At 39.7% G+C, this 17691-nt stretch overlaps 1 protein-coding gene across 2 annotated transcripts; it reads right to left on the bottom strand.

Moving 5' to 3' along the window:
- Positions 1 to 657: 657 nt before the first annotated feature.
- Positions 658 to 15139, bottom strand: sult2st3 (sulfotransferase family 2, cytosolic sulfotransferase 3). 2 transcript variants are annotated; one of them, XM_050047121.1, is made up of 6 exons: positions 14957 to 15139; positions 5941 to 6149; positions 5182 to 5308; positions 4892 to 4986; positions 3735 to 3915; positions 658 to 3457 (listed from the first exon to the last, which is right to left on the bottom strand). In XM_050047121.1, the coding sequence occupies exons 1-6, from the start codon at positions 15090 to 15092 to the stop codon at positions 3342 to 3344; spliced, it is 864 nt and encodes a 287-aa protein (XP_049903078.1). In that variant the 5' UTR covers positions 15093 to 15139; the 3' UTR covers positions 658 to 3341. The 2 variants fall into 2 exon arrangements, with proteins under 2 accessions (XP_049903078.1, XP_049903077.1); XM_050047120.1 differs by lacking the exon at positions 14957 to 15139 and adding an exon at positions 12167 to 12367 and having other exon boundaries at positions 668 to 3457.
- Positions 15140 to 17691: the final 2552 nt, after the last annotated feature.

Here is a 17691-nt window from a genome sequence, read left to right as displayed (position 1 = left end):
TCTCTTAGACAGGAGAAGCTGAAACTCTGCATGAAGAGGATGGAGAGGGTTCGCCAAAATGGCCTTTGCCCTCTGAGTGGCTCTAGCTTGATACAGGCATTCAAGATCATTCAAGCTAATGTCAATTGTTTTTTGGCAAAGTTTGACCACATTCCTCAGCTTGTTCTTATTTGAAATGCTGAGGTTACCAAACCAGCAGATCAAAGCAAAAGTTAAAATGGACTCAATAAAAGATGAATAAAACATTTTAAAGGTAGGGTCTGGAGGATTTTCCAGTTGCTGTTTGTAAACACACATTCAAATTTGGCCCCTCCTATCAGGCTCAACTCTCCCGGGTTTATGGAGCCCGGAGGTATGGAAGAAGGCTTCACAGAAGAGGTTCAGGCAAGGCTCGTGCTGGTGCACGCTCGGACACGTTCGGGCACGGCACCTGCGCTCTCTCATTGGCTGGGGAAATCTCTGCCCAGAAGCGGTCCGAGCTCACAAAAACATCAAAATACAGTTAAAGGGCAGGAGCTCTGCAAACAGAGTCACCACCACACATGAGTAGAAGCCCATAGGTGATGATTAAGCAGGATTTCATTTGTATATGTCTATATTTTGTTTTGTTTGAAAATCCTCCAGATCCTACCTTTAAGAAGCTTTTTGTTTAGTTTGAAGGACTTTGCTGATTTGATAACAGTTTAAAGATTACACAAACTTTGAAGAATCACTCATCCAGACGCATGTCAAATCCTCAAAAATCTAATATGAAGAACTTGTTCATCCACGTACAAAGAATGGGGCCCATGTTTATGGAGCAGCTAGAAAAAAACAGACATATCCCTTAAAGAGAACACTTAAAAAAAAGACAAATTACCAAGACGACTTGACTTTTCCTTTAGTTTTAATGTACTTTTTACTCTTGAGCCAAAGCAAGCACGCAACAAGTAATACAATGAAGATATTGAAGGAATGCATATTAACCCAGTATTTAATCAATAATCATGACTTAAAAGTTGAGACGCCAGAATTGTAAAAGTTTACTTAATGACTCAATAAAATATGACAGTCCAGGAAAAAGTCATAATTGAAGAATAAAAATGTGTATGATTAAAACCCACTAACAGTATAAGCGTGTAAATAAGTGACTAAATCATTCGAACCTGATAACACATAATAAACTATATTTCTCTCCCTTTCATTTTCTTGTGTGAAGAGTTTTGCAGATTGAGACTGTTGGGAAAAGTTGGGAAATACTTTTATCCAATCCATTCAGTAATCCAGTGATCGCAGCAGATTGTTTTAAATGACATCAGGTGTTTTTTTTACTCCTTTTGTTGAGCATATTGTCAGATATGATTTGAGACACATCCACACTAATACGCTTTCATTTTAAGACAGCGCCGTAAAATATAAACAATATCCGTAAACACAAGCACTTTAGCACCATTTTAGAAATAATCTCCGTCAGAGTTGAGAACACACGACCATTCACGTTAACCAGGCATGTACATGTCGATGTAAACAGGAAGCAGATTGTCTACTCTCTGGTTGGTTAGTTACAGATAATACTACAGAGATGACAAAAAGTAAGACCAGAGATTCCTTTGCTTGGACCAACGACAAGGTGAACTGTTACTGAAAGTAACACAGGAGTATAAGGCGGTCAAGAAACCAGATTGGGAGTCATCGTAAAGCAAATATGGCGACATACTAGAGCGGTACTATCCCTAGAGGAAAGGAATACCAACAAAAGAAGGATTAAATCACAACACACTATTATGTTTTGGTTTCACATGTCATAACTGATAAAACGCTTTCTGGAATGAGTGTCTACATCATCATTTTCAAAAGTCTTAATTTCCGCCTGTCCAGACTCATACACAACCCTGGAGTTCTTAAATCTAAATCGGGGTCAGCAGTGTTCAAAGGTCTGGGGGCCTCCCTAGTGTAGTGGTTTGAGCACTCGTCTTCCAGGTCCAGGGTTCGAATCCTGCTGGGGTCGATGTCAGCAAAGGCATGCGGCCGCAAGAGGTTCCCACCACCAAATCAAATGGGAGCAGGTTCCTTAAGGAGGCTGCACAATAAGAGAGTAACTCCGGAATCTGAACCGAGTCCTCAACGCAGGCGCGTCCCAAGCCCGTTGTAGACGGGAGGTTCCAGATGTAAAAGCAGATTCACTGTTCAAAGGTCTCAATTCTGAGGGTTGTAAACGCCGGAGTAGTGTGAATGCAATTGTTTTGCATTTTAGAACAAAAACATATCAGTGTGGATGTTAGCGTAGTTTGTTCCCTCAAACATACACAAATAGGTAAGAACCTGTGTTTTATGAACCAAAACACAGTAATGAGTGTTAAGTTTAAGTTAAGTTTAAATTTATTTACTTTATTAATCCCCCTGAGGGGAAATTCAATGTTTTCACTCTTGCTTGACAATTACACACAGGTCCGAAAGACACACACATGCACAAACAGGACCTATACATGCACAAAGTGGAGAGATGTCAGAGTGAGGGGACTGCCCTTGGTGAGGCGCCCTGAGCCGTTGGTTCGGTGCCTTGCTCAAGGGCACCTCAGCAGTGCCCAGGAGGTGAACTGGCACCTCTCCAGCCACCAGTTCACGCTCCATATTTTGGTCCGGGGACTCAAACAGGCGACCCTCCGGTTCCCAACCCAAGTCCCTATGGACTGAGCTACTGCCGCCGTTACAGAGAAATTAAGCATTCACTGGAGATTTAGGCAATACCTCCCTATGAAAACTGTTAATACTTGAAGTAAGTTCCTAAAAACATTTGTACATTTGTTTCACAGTAATTACATATTAGTGGTTTGACACTAAGTGGTAGAGACAAACATTTTAAACTGCACACAAGATCAATCATGCAGTAATTAGCACAAAAACATATTTTCTGTTCAATATAGCATTATGTAGAGATATTATGCGAGCTAGCGAGAAGCCAGCAAATTTGCATAAGTGTTGCATCATTGTTTTAATGATGTTCAGGGTCAAAAAAACAACTTAATATGTCACGTACTGGACCATAAAGTTGCAGTAAGATCCAAAAAATTGTTGCAAGTTTAACACATAATAGCAAAAATGTGTTCTCTGCAGAGGGTGTACTGTTGTAGATGCTGCATTTCCATTCAGGACGGATCAGGTAACAACATATTTATCCAACCAACTTTAAAGAGGTTCTTTGTTATGTATTTATTTTTAAATCAATAAAATGTGCTTAGTCATATACCAAATATTAAAACCAAAAATAGCTAAAAATTTTGGCCCAGTTAGCACCAGCTTCCTACTTGCCTTGATTTTATTTCTACAGCTCTTTCCCTCTCTGTCTTTGCTCCGACCGATGGTCAATCCAGACTCCATGGCAGAGAGGAGCTCTCATTCCCCAGCTCTTTGCGAATGACCAATGTAAATCTGGCCAGTTGCTCTGAGCTGAAATGGTTTTTCCAGTCTCCTGCAATGCCTAATACAAAAACACACACACCAAGACGGTCACATAAACACAACAAATCTCTCATGAAAGAAAATGAACTGTTGGGTAGATAAAGTAAAGTCAAACATTTTTATGGAGACTGAAATCCAATAACATGAGTCTAAGTCCTAGTAACGCAACTTGAACACTGGTGTTGGACTAAATTGACCTGATCAGCTTTCATTCAGGTTGACATTTCAATCCAGTCAGACAGGTAAATTCCACTGACAAAAGCAGAGGAGGTAATGATAAACACACCCAGCCTCACCTTTCCTGAGGAACGGAGATTTGTCTGAGTCCATGTACACCTTAGGGACCAGGCTGAAGTTGGACATGGTGTTGGTCTTCATAGTCTTGAAGGAGCAATGTTCTGCTATCTTCTGAATGGTTTCGTCACTCAGATTACGGCCCAGGAAATCAGACATGCGCTTGAGAGCTGCAGGCAGGTCCTAAAAGAGGGGCACAGCATACTTTAAATGATTACTATCATAGCATGATGATCAGGTCATTAAAATATCATACTGATGCTTTCTGTAAAACACTGACACAGATTTTTTTTAATGCATAAAATATAAGTGGGCTATTGTAGTGAGATGGCTGAGGGAGACGTGTCTAGTTACTGATACCTTCTTATTCAACAGAACTGTATTGAATACAAAGCAATACAGGTGGGAAATGCATTAAGAAATAACTGCATCTGTGGCACTCATCTGACTTTATCTGCAGTGATACCTTAAAGGTTCAGTGTGTAAGATTTAGGATGATTTAGTGGCACTTTAAATCCTACACACTGGATCTTAAACAGACCAGGACAAGACACAAACTTTTTTACACAAAGAAAGAACTAACATATTGTATTACATTTTCCTAATTTAAAACAAGGCACTAATAATTTGCCATAATCAGCGTTTCACAAAGTTGATTAAGTTTCCTGCAGACTTCTTGATAAATTTGACATGTCTACTGTCAATAAAGTGGTGTCTTTTTTGATCAATGTAGTGTAATTATGAAAGAGCACAAGCGGGCTGACAGATGTGATGTGTAGCACAACTACATCGGCATCCAGTGTGACATATAACACAAGTATCAGGCAGCGCTTTCTAAACAATAACCACAGCATAACATGACTATAGCAATCATTTGCACGTAACATGTCAGCAAAACGTCACACCCATCCTGTCCTGCCTGCTCACACTTTTTCAACAGACTTCAGTTGCTCTACTGGCTCTACAACCTCCACTGCCAGCTCAAAGGTGAAACAACTCTGTTCCCATTCCTTGTTTGTTGTTGTGTTGTTGTTTTGCCTTTAATACAAATTTGCGAAGCAGAATAACTGCGCAACATTCTGGCCTTGAGCAGGCTATGTAAAAGGGGCTATTGAGACAGCACATTAAGAGCCTGTGAGAGTTCAGGGTAGTGTCTTACCTGAACCATTTCTTCATATGTGATGTACATTATTCTGTCTCCCAGGTCTGTGTCTTTCCAGCCCTTCACATGGTCTGTCCATTTTCCAAACAGCACTGAAGACAACATGGACAACAGACCACAGTATAAATGCACACAACCACGGCTCAATAGGGGTGACTTTGTCTTTCTTCTGCTATCAAAATCCAAAATCTGTTCATGTGGTAATACACCAAAATGCTGAACCACTCTACTGCTGAAATTCATACATGTTTCAGAGTAAAGTATTTATGTGGTATGAGACCTCTGACCTTTGCCCTCTAGGAATTTCTCTATGAATTCATCAAAGGTTCCTGGATCCTCAAGGAATTCAGCCATCTGATGGAAGTAGAATGAAGACACCAGGATGTCCTTAGGGTTCCTCATGACATAGATTACCTGTGGCAAAGATACGTGAGACTTATTCAATAACATGTCAAGTGAAGTTTGTACTAATAATTATAGAAAGAGACCATGACAAAGATGATGTTAGTTACAGATCAGGGGCCAAATGCATAAAACTGTGTAGATTCATGACTAAAACTGTGTGTATGCACACTCAGATTTATAAAGCCATGCGTACGTCTGATCCTGTTTTATAAATCTCAATCACTGTGGTACTTGGCGCACGTCCACAAGCCTCATTTTCCTCACCCACAATTCACCATAAATGGATGTAGATATGCCCTCAAACATCTGTTTGCATATTAATACTTGTGCCCACAACCATTCATTAGACCTGTCAATGAGAGATGCGGTAAAGAAAGTGCAATTTCACCGACTGTGTCTCATCAGCAAGATTGTTCAACGGTGCCAGAGCAGCTGTCATTATGCACGGCTGTGGCAACTTGTAGCAGCACCACTAATTCATCACATTTCCAAAAACCATTGCGGTAAAATCTCAATCATTATTTTCAAACATCAGAAAGATGATCAATGATTCATTCATATCGCTCATGTACCATGAGATAACTGTGTTTTCTCATCTACAATATTTTGATTTCTCAAGGCTGCTGATGTAATACTTTTACCTTTGCTTTGGAGGTGTGGAAGGAGGCGGGCATGAGGTGGTAAGGAAAATGTGTGACCATTGCCCGTGGAGATGGCAACTGGTCCACCACCTCTGCCAGTCTTTTCTCCTCCAGCCAGGGGACCCTGTCCCAGTTGGGAATGGTTTGGATCGGTGTCAGATCGCCTCCATTCAGCAACAGTGGGAGGATCTCCTGCATCCAGATTGTACCTGCAGAGAAGAATAGAGCAGCAGATGATACATAAGAATACTGCTGCAAGTTCTGCTTTAAGGAAAATGCTCCAACAGCAAGATGAAGCAACATCATATGGTCTGAATCAAGGGTTTTCAAAGTCTGACACTGTGGGTCCCCCCTCAGAGAAAATTAACTCCGCCCCCAAACACCTCCTACTTGAGCCCTGTTTTTAGTCTGTATCTGTATACATTTTAATGAAAGTATAAAAGTATGCCAAATTAGCAATTACCAAGTTCCTGTTTGCACTGTATGGATATACACACATTTATTACTGGATTACTTTGATACTGAAGAAAACATAAAAATGAAATGATTCTCAAGCAAGTTCTGGCATTATAAAGAGCAGCCTTGCTCTATGACTTCTAAACAGATTTACGGATTTTCATTTGCAATTGACATTGAAAATAATAACGTCCTTCAAAAGCCTCTGTTCCCATGACCCTGGCTGGGAATGAGGTATGGAAAGTAAATCAATGAATGAGCAAAAGAGCACATTCCATTTCAAACGCACATCACGCTCACACACACTATGTGCTAGTGTTATCCTAATGAGGTTATACCCATTGGAAACAGTTCTCAGTCTGCAACTTGTTTTTCTGTGAGAACTGATTGTAATGTGTGGAGGGCTCTACTCTGTGCAAACACACAATCTGAACCATGGAGGAAATGAATCAAAATCAACACAACAGTAGAGAAAAAAAAGACATTCTTTAAAGATATCCTGAAATCATTCGTAACTAATGTCAGAGTAGCTCACCAATGACTTTTAACATGCAAACAAGACTACTCATGGTTTGAGAGAATCACATGGTAGAGCTTAATTTAATTTAGTAGTGAAGTGACTACTTTCATTCACTTGCACTAGTGTTCCCACATGCTGGCTGGAGAGTAACTGAATGAAGAGTTTGGTTGACTGTGTGTAACCATTTGTGTTGTGCTGAGGCAGCAGACACAATGTGCAGTATCTGTGCCATATTTTTATTTTTCTAAAGTATTAACTAGAATTAATTTATCAGTTCACACACTGTTCCCATTACCTGAGGGGTGAACCACAAAGTGAGATTAGTGGCTTTAAAAAGCACCTTTCATTGCTCCTTTAAGTAGCGCCATACTATATAGTAAATATTCAATACATGAGTGATACAGATTGTCATCTGAGGGAATACGTTAGAAATGCACGTTATCTCTGGCTGAGGCTTAAGGGTTTGTTGAGCCAGCTCAGACAAAGAGAGCCTGGCTCTCTAGAACATGTGTGTACTTTATATCAACCATAACATGTAATGGTAAAATTAGGGTGGTGGCATGCTGCCCCCATATTCCAAGAAAAAAAGAAGAAAAAGCAGCAAAAGTGCGCTCTTTGATGTGACCTATGACAGATAAAACATGATGCAGTGCTCTCTAGGAAGGGCTGAATGATAAAACACACTCAAACTGACATTGTGATGTAATAGAATGCCATTTTTAAATCTCCAAAGTTGCAATAAAAACAAAAACAAAACAGAATTACCAAGTTATAATCAGTTATTCTCAAGTTGCACATACAGTTTATTAGTGTAAAGTGTTTTTGCAGAACATTATGATGTCACAGTGAAGTTGACCTTTGACCCTTTGGATATAAAATATAATCACCTCATCATTATATCCTTTGAGACATCTGTGTGATGTTTTGTCAGAATTACATAGAAATTATTGAGTTATGGCCAGAAACATGTTTTGTGAGGTCACAGTGACCTTTGACCAATCACCAAATTCTAATTTGGTCATTCTTGCGTCCAAGTGGACGTTTGTACCAAATTTGATAAAAACGCCAGCCACAGCTATCACTGGTGCAAAGGCATAAAAAACACACTGGGTCTTAAACAACACATCCTCTGCACTTCGCTACGCTCCACCTGACAAATGTGACTGAGAATATATCCAATCCAATCGAACTTTATTTATAAAGCGCTTTAAAACAACCACTGAGGTCCCAAAGTGCTGTACAGAGAAAATAAGAAGCACTATAAAATACACAATAGGTTGAAATGCACAGTTTGCATAATTAGAAAATAGAAAATGTAAAAAACACATAAAAAAACAACATCTTACACAGTGTTAAAAGCCAGGGAAAACAGGTGGGTTTTAAGAAGATGAAGAAAAAACTTGTAAAACGCCACGTGCAAGAAGGTTTAATGCTCACATCACTACTTTGTGAAAATGGCAAAGGCCAGGTTTGAGTGCAATCCATGTTTGCATATTACATTTTTTGCTGTTGTGAGCAAGTGTTGGGTCGAGCAAGAGAGAAAGCGTTATGGTCGATGAGTTGACAGCAGACCGGTGTCGGTGATCCGAGCGAAGAGCCCGTGTGCTTCCAGACCGTCGCTTGGAAGCTGAAACAGGAACAGTTAACGGCTTGTTTACGGTGAGGTAAGCAATACAGCCATAGTCCGTGTGCAACCATTCCTTGTTCACTCATCTCAAACGCAATGGCTTTATTGAATGGGTTTATGGTTAGATGCTTGAAATAAGGTTTGTGGTTAACACAAGCTCAAGAGACTTTCTTGTTTTGTTTTAAGATTGCCCTTTACTGTTGATTTTTTATATTTCATGTTTTCATCGTATATGTATGTTTTATTGTTTTATGTATGAAACTTATGTGTGTTGTCCTATTGTTTTATGTATGGAACTTATGTGTGCTGTCTTGGCCAGGACTCCCAGGAAGAAGAGATCTTGTATCTCAATGGGACATTTCCTGGATAAATAAAGGCTAAATAAAAATAAAATATGACATCAACAATATGTCAGTAAATACCCCACTGGTGAATTTTTAAGCTTTTATGTGTCTTTAAAAAGGTGGTTCCTAACAAGTGGCTAAATGATACTACAGAACATTATCATGCCAAATGCAGCTTTACAGCCTTGCTGTGGTGTCTTGAAGGCATGTGACCATGGTGTAGTTCTTTTATAGCCTAATGTTAGCTTCAAAAATCATTAAGTGGTGTTCATTTGTTAAGATTATCTTGCTGAATAAAACCTGCATGTATCATAAAGTTTGGTTACCACTGAGCTTATTTTCTGCAATAATCCAAAATCCAAAGGAAAAATCCCACTGGCTCTTTGTCAAGGGGAATCAGGATGACACTAACTTCCATGTCAGCCAACAAAAAAATGCCATACGTGTAGCACTCTATTCAATCGCTCAATAAATGTTATTCATATCAGTTCATCTCATTTCATCCTAACACGCAGGTCTGGCCTACACAGCGGAGCAGAGAATATGTTGATTATATCCAGTGCTGTGCTGGTTATATTATGGAAACAATTTACTGCTTTTGTGTAGTGAATAATACAAAAAAATCATAATGAATTGCATTAGTCTTAAAAAAAATTGCAATTATATTATTTTCCCATGTCATTCAGCCCTATACCTGCATGGTGCGTTCCAGTGAAGAAACAAAGATGAAGTGCCCTTTTGGGGGCCCTTAAAATTGAGAAAAGGTTATTCAGTGCCATATAGGCTGCCGTAAGTGTGAGAAAACTTTCTCATTTTTCTTCCCTGCCCCTCAGACAGCCTGAGTCTGCCACTGCATATGTGTTCTGAATTTGTGAAAAACAGACTATTATTCAATTTGTACCCTCATTTGCTGTAAATACACTGTACCTGTCTTGGGGTACACCACAGCAAATACATCGGTGTCCTCCATGGAGAATGAGTCTCAGAGGGCATAAGAAAGCCACATTAACACATGTAATTGTCGGCGGACATGACTGTTCCCAGATCAAGGTCTTCAAGCAGATTCAGCAGGGTTGAACTTGTGGCAGTATATTTAGAAAAAGGCTGACGGAGGAATATCAAAGCTGACATCAACACCCCACTATTTCAGGAGTGAGGATACCACCAAGAAGCAAAGTTTCAACTGAACAGGACTACTATTTTATTTAATCCAAGACACTCAGTCATCTTCTGTTCACCAGAGGCAACATGATAGCTGCACAAGGTGGTTATATCAGAAATGGGCTTGCCACCTGCACACCTTCGTTTACACAATACTGCCGTCCTTCCTCCAGGAACGGACTGATTTGTGCCCTACTCGGTCAAAGGAGAGAGGACATGATCATTTATCTTGTGAAAATTAAGCACACAGTGCAGTGTTTCTACTTGGCAGTGTGGACTCAGGCTTCTTTGGTTCATGCTGGTGAAGGATTTAACAAGTAGAACGTCAATCAGTATATTTTTCCATTGACAGAAAGTTCATCAGCAGCTTTGCTTGATTTCTCTGTCTGATATTAACTTGGCCAAAGACTTGATATGTTGCCAATGATAGGAAGAATTACTTCACACATACTAAAAATCTTCTGTTTGACCTCCAGTGGTTCAAGTTCTTGCCTTGCTGCAGTGACATACAGGTGTACTCCAGCACACATCACTGTTTGGTGTGTAACAGGTGGAACAAAGCACCCTGCTGACCACAGTGTCATTGGTGCAAATAACATGTAGGGATGATGTTAAAGCAAGTCTTCCTCACCAAAGAGGGCAGTAAAACACTGCTTATCAGACAGATGTTAAGTTACTCTGTAAATAGCTTCTCTAATATGATGGTAAACTAAATATCAGCGGGATTCAGTTTGTTGGTTGGACAAAACAAACTATTTTCAGAAAGAATACGAAGCTCTGGTAAATGGTGATAGGCATTTTACAAACTATTTTCTGACATTCTGTGAATGATTACTAGTTAAAAGTACTGGACAAAGGTGGGACAAACTCATTGTTTTTCACAGTGTTGAGCCAAAAGCCATCTCACACCACCTTCATCTGATGCAAATCGCAATTGCTCAGCTTAAACAAACACTAGATACCATGACTGTATCAGCCCTGTTTTAGTCTCTCTTCGCTGGTAACCAGTCGGTTTTGAATTGAGTGAAGATTATACTTATCACCTATAAAGCATTTCAGGATTTTGGCCCCAACTACACTGCTGACATGCTGCTACACTATAAGCCAGGTCACAGCCTCAGATCCTCAGGCAGGGCTCCGCTGGCTGTTCCTCAGTCCCGCCTCAAAACTAAAGGTGACAGGGCTTTTGCGGCCGCACAGCTCTGGTACTGCCAGAGGGCCTGAGGCTGCTGAATCAGTGACATCTTTTAAATCACTTTGTAAAACTTGTCTGTTCAAAAAAGCCTTTTATTAATATTATCATACTGTTTATATTAAACATGTCTTATTTGAATCTTATCTTGTTATTTGGGTATTGTATTATTTTTCTTTTGTATTATTCAAGTCTCTGTACAATCTTTGCTTATCTGTTTCATTGGTGATATGTGCTTCCTGCATTGCTTTAGCCTGCATTTTCAACCATGTAAAGCACTTTGTACCTCTGTCTCGAAAAGCTTATTATGAATAAAGTTTATTGCTGTTATTATTACAGGGTATAAAGTATGAACTTTCACTCAGACAAAACCAAACCCATCCAGAGGAAATACCAGGCTCTTGCAGCTGTGCAGTGACCTATGGATGTAACTCACAGGAGGTTTCTTTTTTTTTTCACTTTATTAGTTTTCACAGTCGAAAATGAAACATTATATACATATAGATACAAGAACAAACTTTTCTCCCACCCCACCACCCACCCCAGGGGACAAGCAGAAAAAATAAAAATAAAAAAAATAGATACAGGAGGTTTCTTTTTGAACAGGAAGCTTTCTAATGACTCCTCTCCTCTCTTTTAAAACTAACACTGGACTTCTACACCTCTTGGACTCATAGCTTGTTGGGCATGTCTAAAACATGACGGGTAAAATCTTGCAGCATTCTGCACATTCCCAAGAGAGGGTCTAGTACAGAACACAACACTTATTTAACTCAAAGCTTGGACAACAACAAAAAAATAGTTCGTCACATGACTTGACTATGTTTCTGTCATGACTCTGCACTGATACCTATTTTATACAGTCTATGGGTGAGACAAAAGCAACTTGTGTCTGACAGTTGTTTTTATTGTTACAGAACACTTACCTGACTTCGGATATAGGACGCCGATGACGTCATCGTCTTTCAACGTGAATTCTTCCGCAAACTTGAAGCTCTCCAAAGAGTGAGTCTCTTTGGGAGCAAGAAGTCCATTGTACAGCAGATACTTTCCCTCAGAAGACATTTTGCTTCATGTGGGATAAAGTTCAGATGACAGGCCGAGATAAATCACGTGAAGAGGAAAATCCCTTCCTGCTGCATTCTCGCATATGGGAAAAGTCGCAACGTAGGCTACTGAAACTTCACGACCCCTAATCTTAAACACAAATTATTTAGATATGTACTGCATCTCTTTGATGAATATCCGATTAGTGAAGCGTTCATTTTGTTATTATACATGAGCCGACTGCACAAAACCATTTTAAATCAAACAACACAAATAGATAGCCCAACTTTCCAAGAGCGCCCTGAAGGTAGCACCTTGCTCCCACATGCAAGGCAAGGCAAGGCAAGGTAATTTTATTTATATAGCACCATTCATACACAAGGCAATTCAATGTGCTTTACAAGAGAAATACATTAAAATAAAACATTAAAGGAACAATAGATCATTAAAAACAAAAGCTAAAAGCAANTTATTCAAGATATCTGTAATTAGATTTTGACTAGTCAAAACTCTAATTACAGATATCTGTAATTCAGTTTTGACTAGTAAGATTCAAACTGAATTATGACTAGTCAAAATGACGTTGTAGGTGTCTCAAACTGGAATTATAGATAGTCATAATGTAATTGTAGATATCTATAATGACAAACCCCATACACATGAATGGCAAAAATAGTTTGAATCTTACTAGTCAAAACTGAATTACAGATATCTGTAACTGTAGTTTTTACTATTCAGAATGACGTTATAGATATCTGTAATTCAGTTTTGACTAGTCAGAATGACGTTAGAGATATCTTAGATTAAAATTCATACTAGTCACAATGACATTACTACTAGTCAAAATGACGTTATAGATATCTATAATGGTAATTCCGGATAGTCAAACTTAGTGATTAAATGTTAAAACGGCTTGCCATAGGAAGTTTGTTCCACAGGCGGGGAGCATAGAAACTAAAAGCTGCTTCACCTTGTTTGGTTTTGATCCTGGGAACACTGAGTAAACCTGTTCCAGATGATCTGAGGGGTCTGGATGCTTCATTAAGTACATGCATGTTCGTTTTGCCTCAACAAGCCTCCAGGGTTTAAAAAAGATAAAAGTGTTGGTGAACTTTCAAAACTAGTTGGACAGACAGCTGATCAGACCTGCCAACATACTATTTTAAGTCGTGGATGTTACTCACATTGATCCATCTTTAATCTTTATAAACTTTGTATGCTGCAAAAACAATTTGTAAGATTGGAAAATTTTTCAAACTCTGAGGAGGCCTCTACTGTTCAGGACACTGAAGATTCTTTCAGTGTATGACAAGTATTCATTAGATGTATGTGTGTTTATATAAAAACAAATGTTCTTACTTTCTTCTCTATCATCATTGTTAAGCATGTTCTTAAAATCTAATTCCCAAAGTCATTCACACAAAACTAGATGATCGACTTCACCTTACTTGTTACAACATGAAACAAAGCCAGCACTCTCTTTTTTCCTTTTTTTTCCCTTTTTGTTGTTTGTTTTTCTCCTTAAGTTGAGGGGAGGTCCATTTGTATAAGCCATAAGCTTTTTGACCTTCCCTGAGAATTTTTTTTTTTTTTTTAACAATCTGGATTTTAAGTAGTTTTAAGAGTATGCAAAATAATTAAATACCGGTAAGCCGAAACAAAGGTTGTGATATTGTACCCTAGTTCTATATTAGCACAGACGATGCCCTCTACTGAATTCTTTGGGTAATACTCTCCTCCAATCACAAGAATGAATTTGCCAATCAAATTGACAGCTAGGTGAGGATCGTCTTACTTGGACTTACTAATGTGCGGAATACTGCAAGATTTTACACGTCATCTTAAGTTTTAGACATTTTGCCCAACAAGCTATGAGTCCAAGAGGAGTAGAAGTGTTAGTTTTAAAAGAGAGGAGAAAAGTCATTAGAAAGCTTCCTGTTCAAAAAGAAACCTCCTGTATCTTTTTTTTTTTTTTTTTTTTTCTGCTTGTCCCCTGGGGTGGGTGGTGGGGTGGGAGAAAAGTTTGTTCTTGTATCTATGTATATATAATGTTTCATTTTCGACTATGAAAACTAATAAATAAAGTTGAAAGAAAAAGAAACCTCCTGTGAGTTACATCCATAGGTCACTGCACAGCTGCACAGCTGCAAGAGCCTGGCCTTTCCTCTGGATGGGTTTGGTTTTGTCTGAGTGAAAGTTCATACTTTATACCCTGTAATAATAACAGCAATAAACTTTATTCATAATAAGCTTTTCGAGACAGAGGTACAAAGTGCCAGTCGAATTGACAGCTGGGTGAGGATAGTCTTGGGAGTCGAATTCAACTGAATCATTCATCCACCATGGTCGATTCACCGGCATAGATGCGCTGCGTTATTTGGGAGCGGAGACTCCAATGTTTGGGTAAGATGATGACACAGATGACGAGTGATTCAGTTGAATTCCACTCCCAAGACGATCCTCATCCAGCTGTCAATTCGATTGAGACTAACTAACTCCATACCCTAGGGCACCCAAACACAGCCACTGAAATTATCATTTCATAAATCCTATACAGACTTTGATACTGAATCAGGGTGAATTTCCGTACAACATGCTCATGCCGTTTAAAATGTATATCTCCTGGGGACTGGTCGAATAGCTGAAAAGTGAAAACCATTACACCGTACCTGACTTGGGGTAAGTCACAGCAAACACGTCGGTGTCTTCCACAGAGAAGTTTTGCGCGTACTCCAAGCTCTCCGCGCTGTGCGCCTCAGATGGCAGGAGAAACCCGCGGTACACAATGTACTGGGGGGACGACATGATGATTGTGGAGTTTAAAGCTGCGCAAGGAACTGGATAACCTATGTGCTACTCCTTCCTCTCTCCCTTGCTGCCTCTCTGAGGTAGTGTGGGAGTTTCTTCTGTTACATATGGTCACGTTTCTCTGAGCCTTCCTTTCTTTCTACATTTTTCTGAATTTAAACTCTGTGCTGCAAACAATCAGGGGCCAGATGCATAAACGATGTGTACGCACAAAAACTACTCCTATGCCTTTCCACCACACATAATCTGGTATTTATAAAGGAAGACTGTGAAGTGATTCATTGGTCATGATTCCTCAGACCAGATGAATGTAGCCTACTATGAAGCCAGTTCAACTTGCCAAGGATATCTTTTATTATCTGGCCCTAACACTGTCAGTCTGAAAAACCGGCATCATGAAGCTGGTTATCTGTTATCAGCTCAGCCACGAGCACGTCCACATGTTCCTATGATGAGATGAAATGATATGGGGGAATGTTTGGTTTTGGGGACAGTAAAAGGTCATCAGTGTGAAATGTAAAACACTGCCTGAACTAACTACTCTGATTATGTCACATAAAACAGTTTAAAGTGATGCCAGACTGTTTCTGATAGCAAAATGAAGGGTGGGAATGTAGTTCATGACTGATGGGTCCATCTGTTGCATTAATAATAGTGGGAGTCAGTCAGTAATAAATCATAATCTTTTTTTTCTAGTTCTCATCACACAGGTGTCTCATGTTATTTTTTTTAAAATCAGTTGCAATGAAATTATTCTTCTGACCTATAACAATATATATGCCCACTCTCTTAATGTCACTCCGGACTTTTGTCCATGTTGGGATATTTCTTTTTCCAGTGATCTGATGGTCAGTGGTCAGGGTGTTGACGGGTCGTGATGCGCTACTTTGAACGGCCAACCTGTTCCAGAGCAGGTAAGCTGTCCAGTGTAAGTTACCACAGTGATTTATCCTGGTAATAAGAGAACCAGCTTCATAGTTCTTAAAACCCTGAAGTCACACCACTAACTCCAAATCTTGCTTCATAGCGCAGGCCTCAGGCATACACGCCTTTTAGCTGAAATAGCTGTGGTTGAAATAATAAAGGGGATATTGAATATAAATTGAGAGACAGATAAAATTGTTTTTAAGTTGTTTGCCAGTTGCACTGATTGTGGAAACCAACTGCAAAGAGATGCAAAATAACTACAGAGAGGGGCAAAGCAGCCACAAAGAGATGCAAAATGACCAAAAAGACACAAAATTATATCAAACAGACCCAAATGACTCCAAAGAGCTGCAAAACAACAAAATAAGAGAAAAAAAACACCCAAAAGTCTGTGTGTCTTGCTCCTGTTGGCTGGACCCTTGTTTCATCATCTCATGTTCCGTTTCTGGCCCCAGCTGTTTTCTTGCTCAGGAGTTTGGTCCTCCACATGACCATGAGGGCCAGGTTTAAAGGATTGGTATGCACAATCATTTATTTTAAATGTGTGGGTGCTTTGGGATCTGCACTCTCAAAAGTCTCCTCTGTGTAACTCTGGGTATGTACGATTTGTTTGAGGAGGTGCTAAGAAACTTATCTTGACACAAAACGTTGCTGTGATTCCATGTTAATGCATTCCTGGAATGGAAATAATGGTGCTCCTAATGTCCAGCACGCCCATATTATTAATCCCATAAAGTGTGCATAAACATGCACGGGCCTGGGTTGGTACCACCCTGATCCTGAAGTCACACTTGTCTTATTTCCACTGAAATTCACGAGGGCATGGCTCATGTTAGTGTGTCACTGCAGCCGTCTCTCTCTCTCTCTCTCTGACAAACGAGCGTGATTTTTGCAGCAACGGCACAAGCAGCAACAGTAAACAAAGAAGGTAGTGTGCATGTGTATTAGGTAACAGCAAAGCCTATTGTGGCATTTCAATAATGACAGCTTTGTTGGAATCCAGGGACCCCAGCTGAGAGAGGAGGAAGAGAGAAGCAGAGAGTGCAGGCAGAGTGAGCTACACTAACACAAAAGAGGCTACAGGGGAAAAACATGAGGTGTGATCACAGAGGAGGTGTGCTGTGTGAAGAGAAGGTAGAATATAAAATATTTGGAGCATAACCCTTGTGAATTTAACTAGCTTTATTTACTACACATGCTTGGAGTTGAATTTGATTGTGTCAGAAATTTTTGCTGCATCCCCCTCTGTTATGAACCACTCTTTCTGTTGCAACAACTTTTGTGTAATCCGCTCCTCACCCTTCTAAACACAAACATGTTTCACTGGATTGCACGTCTATTAAACTCTTTGTCTCCCTCTTTATTGTGTTTTCATACCCTCTCTCCCTGGAGTGCAATAGTAGAGGTGTGGGAACAGAGTGAGAGCGTTTTACTACATGGCAGCAACAAAGCGATTGTACGCACATAGGGTTAAACATCTAAAATATTGCTAATTAACATCGGTAAAATACACCTCGTCTGACACATCTGAGATTCAGCATTAGTGGATTTAAAGGACAGGAGAGGGAGGGGAATACTCCTAATTCGTTAAAGGACAGCCGAAGCATTTACGCTGGCTCACTGGATGATACTGTTACAAACAAAGAGAGTCTACACAAACAATTTAAAG

This window comes from Epinephelus moara, chromosome 6, assembly GCF_006386435.1.
Source record: "Epinephelus moara isolate mb chromosome 6, YSFRI_EMoa_1.0, whole genome shotgun sequence".
Lineage (NCBI taxonomy): Eukaryota > Metazoa > Chordata > Actinopteri > Perciformes > Serranidae > Epinephelus > Epinephelus moara.
Note: the sequence above shows the minus strand (reverse complement) of the source record. Positions and strands in the feature narration are given on the sequence as shown.

What these genes read in the sequence shown, in the direction of transcription:
- sult2st3 (XM_050047120.1), bottom strand. Translation starts at nt 12,305, where the DNA reads ATGTCTTCTGAGGGAAAGTATCTGCTGTACAATGGACTTCTTGCTCCC. An exon ending in CGTCCTATATCCGAAGTCAG is followed by an intron (nt 6,150 to 12,166) that starts GTAAGTGTTCTG and finishes TCTTCTCTGCAG; the next exon opens with GTACAATCTGGATGCAGGAG. An exon ending in GAAATTCCTAGAGGGCAAAG is followed by an intron (nt 4,987 to 5,181) that starts GTCAGAGGTCTC and finishes TGTTGTCTTCAG; the next exon opens with TGCTGTTTGGAAAATGGACA.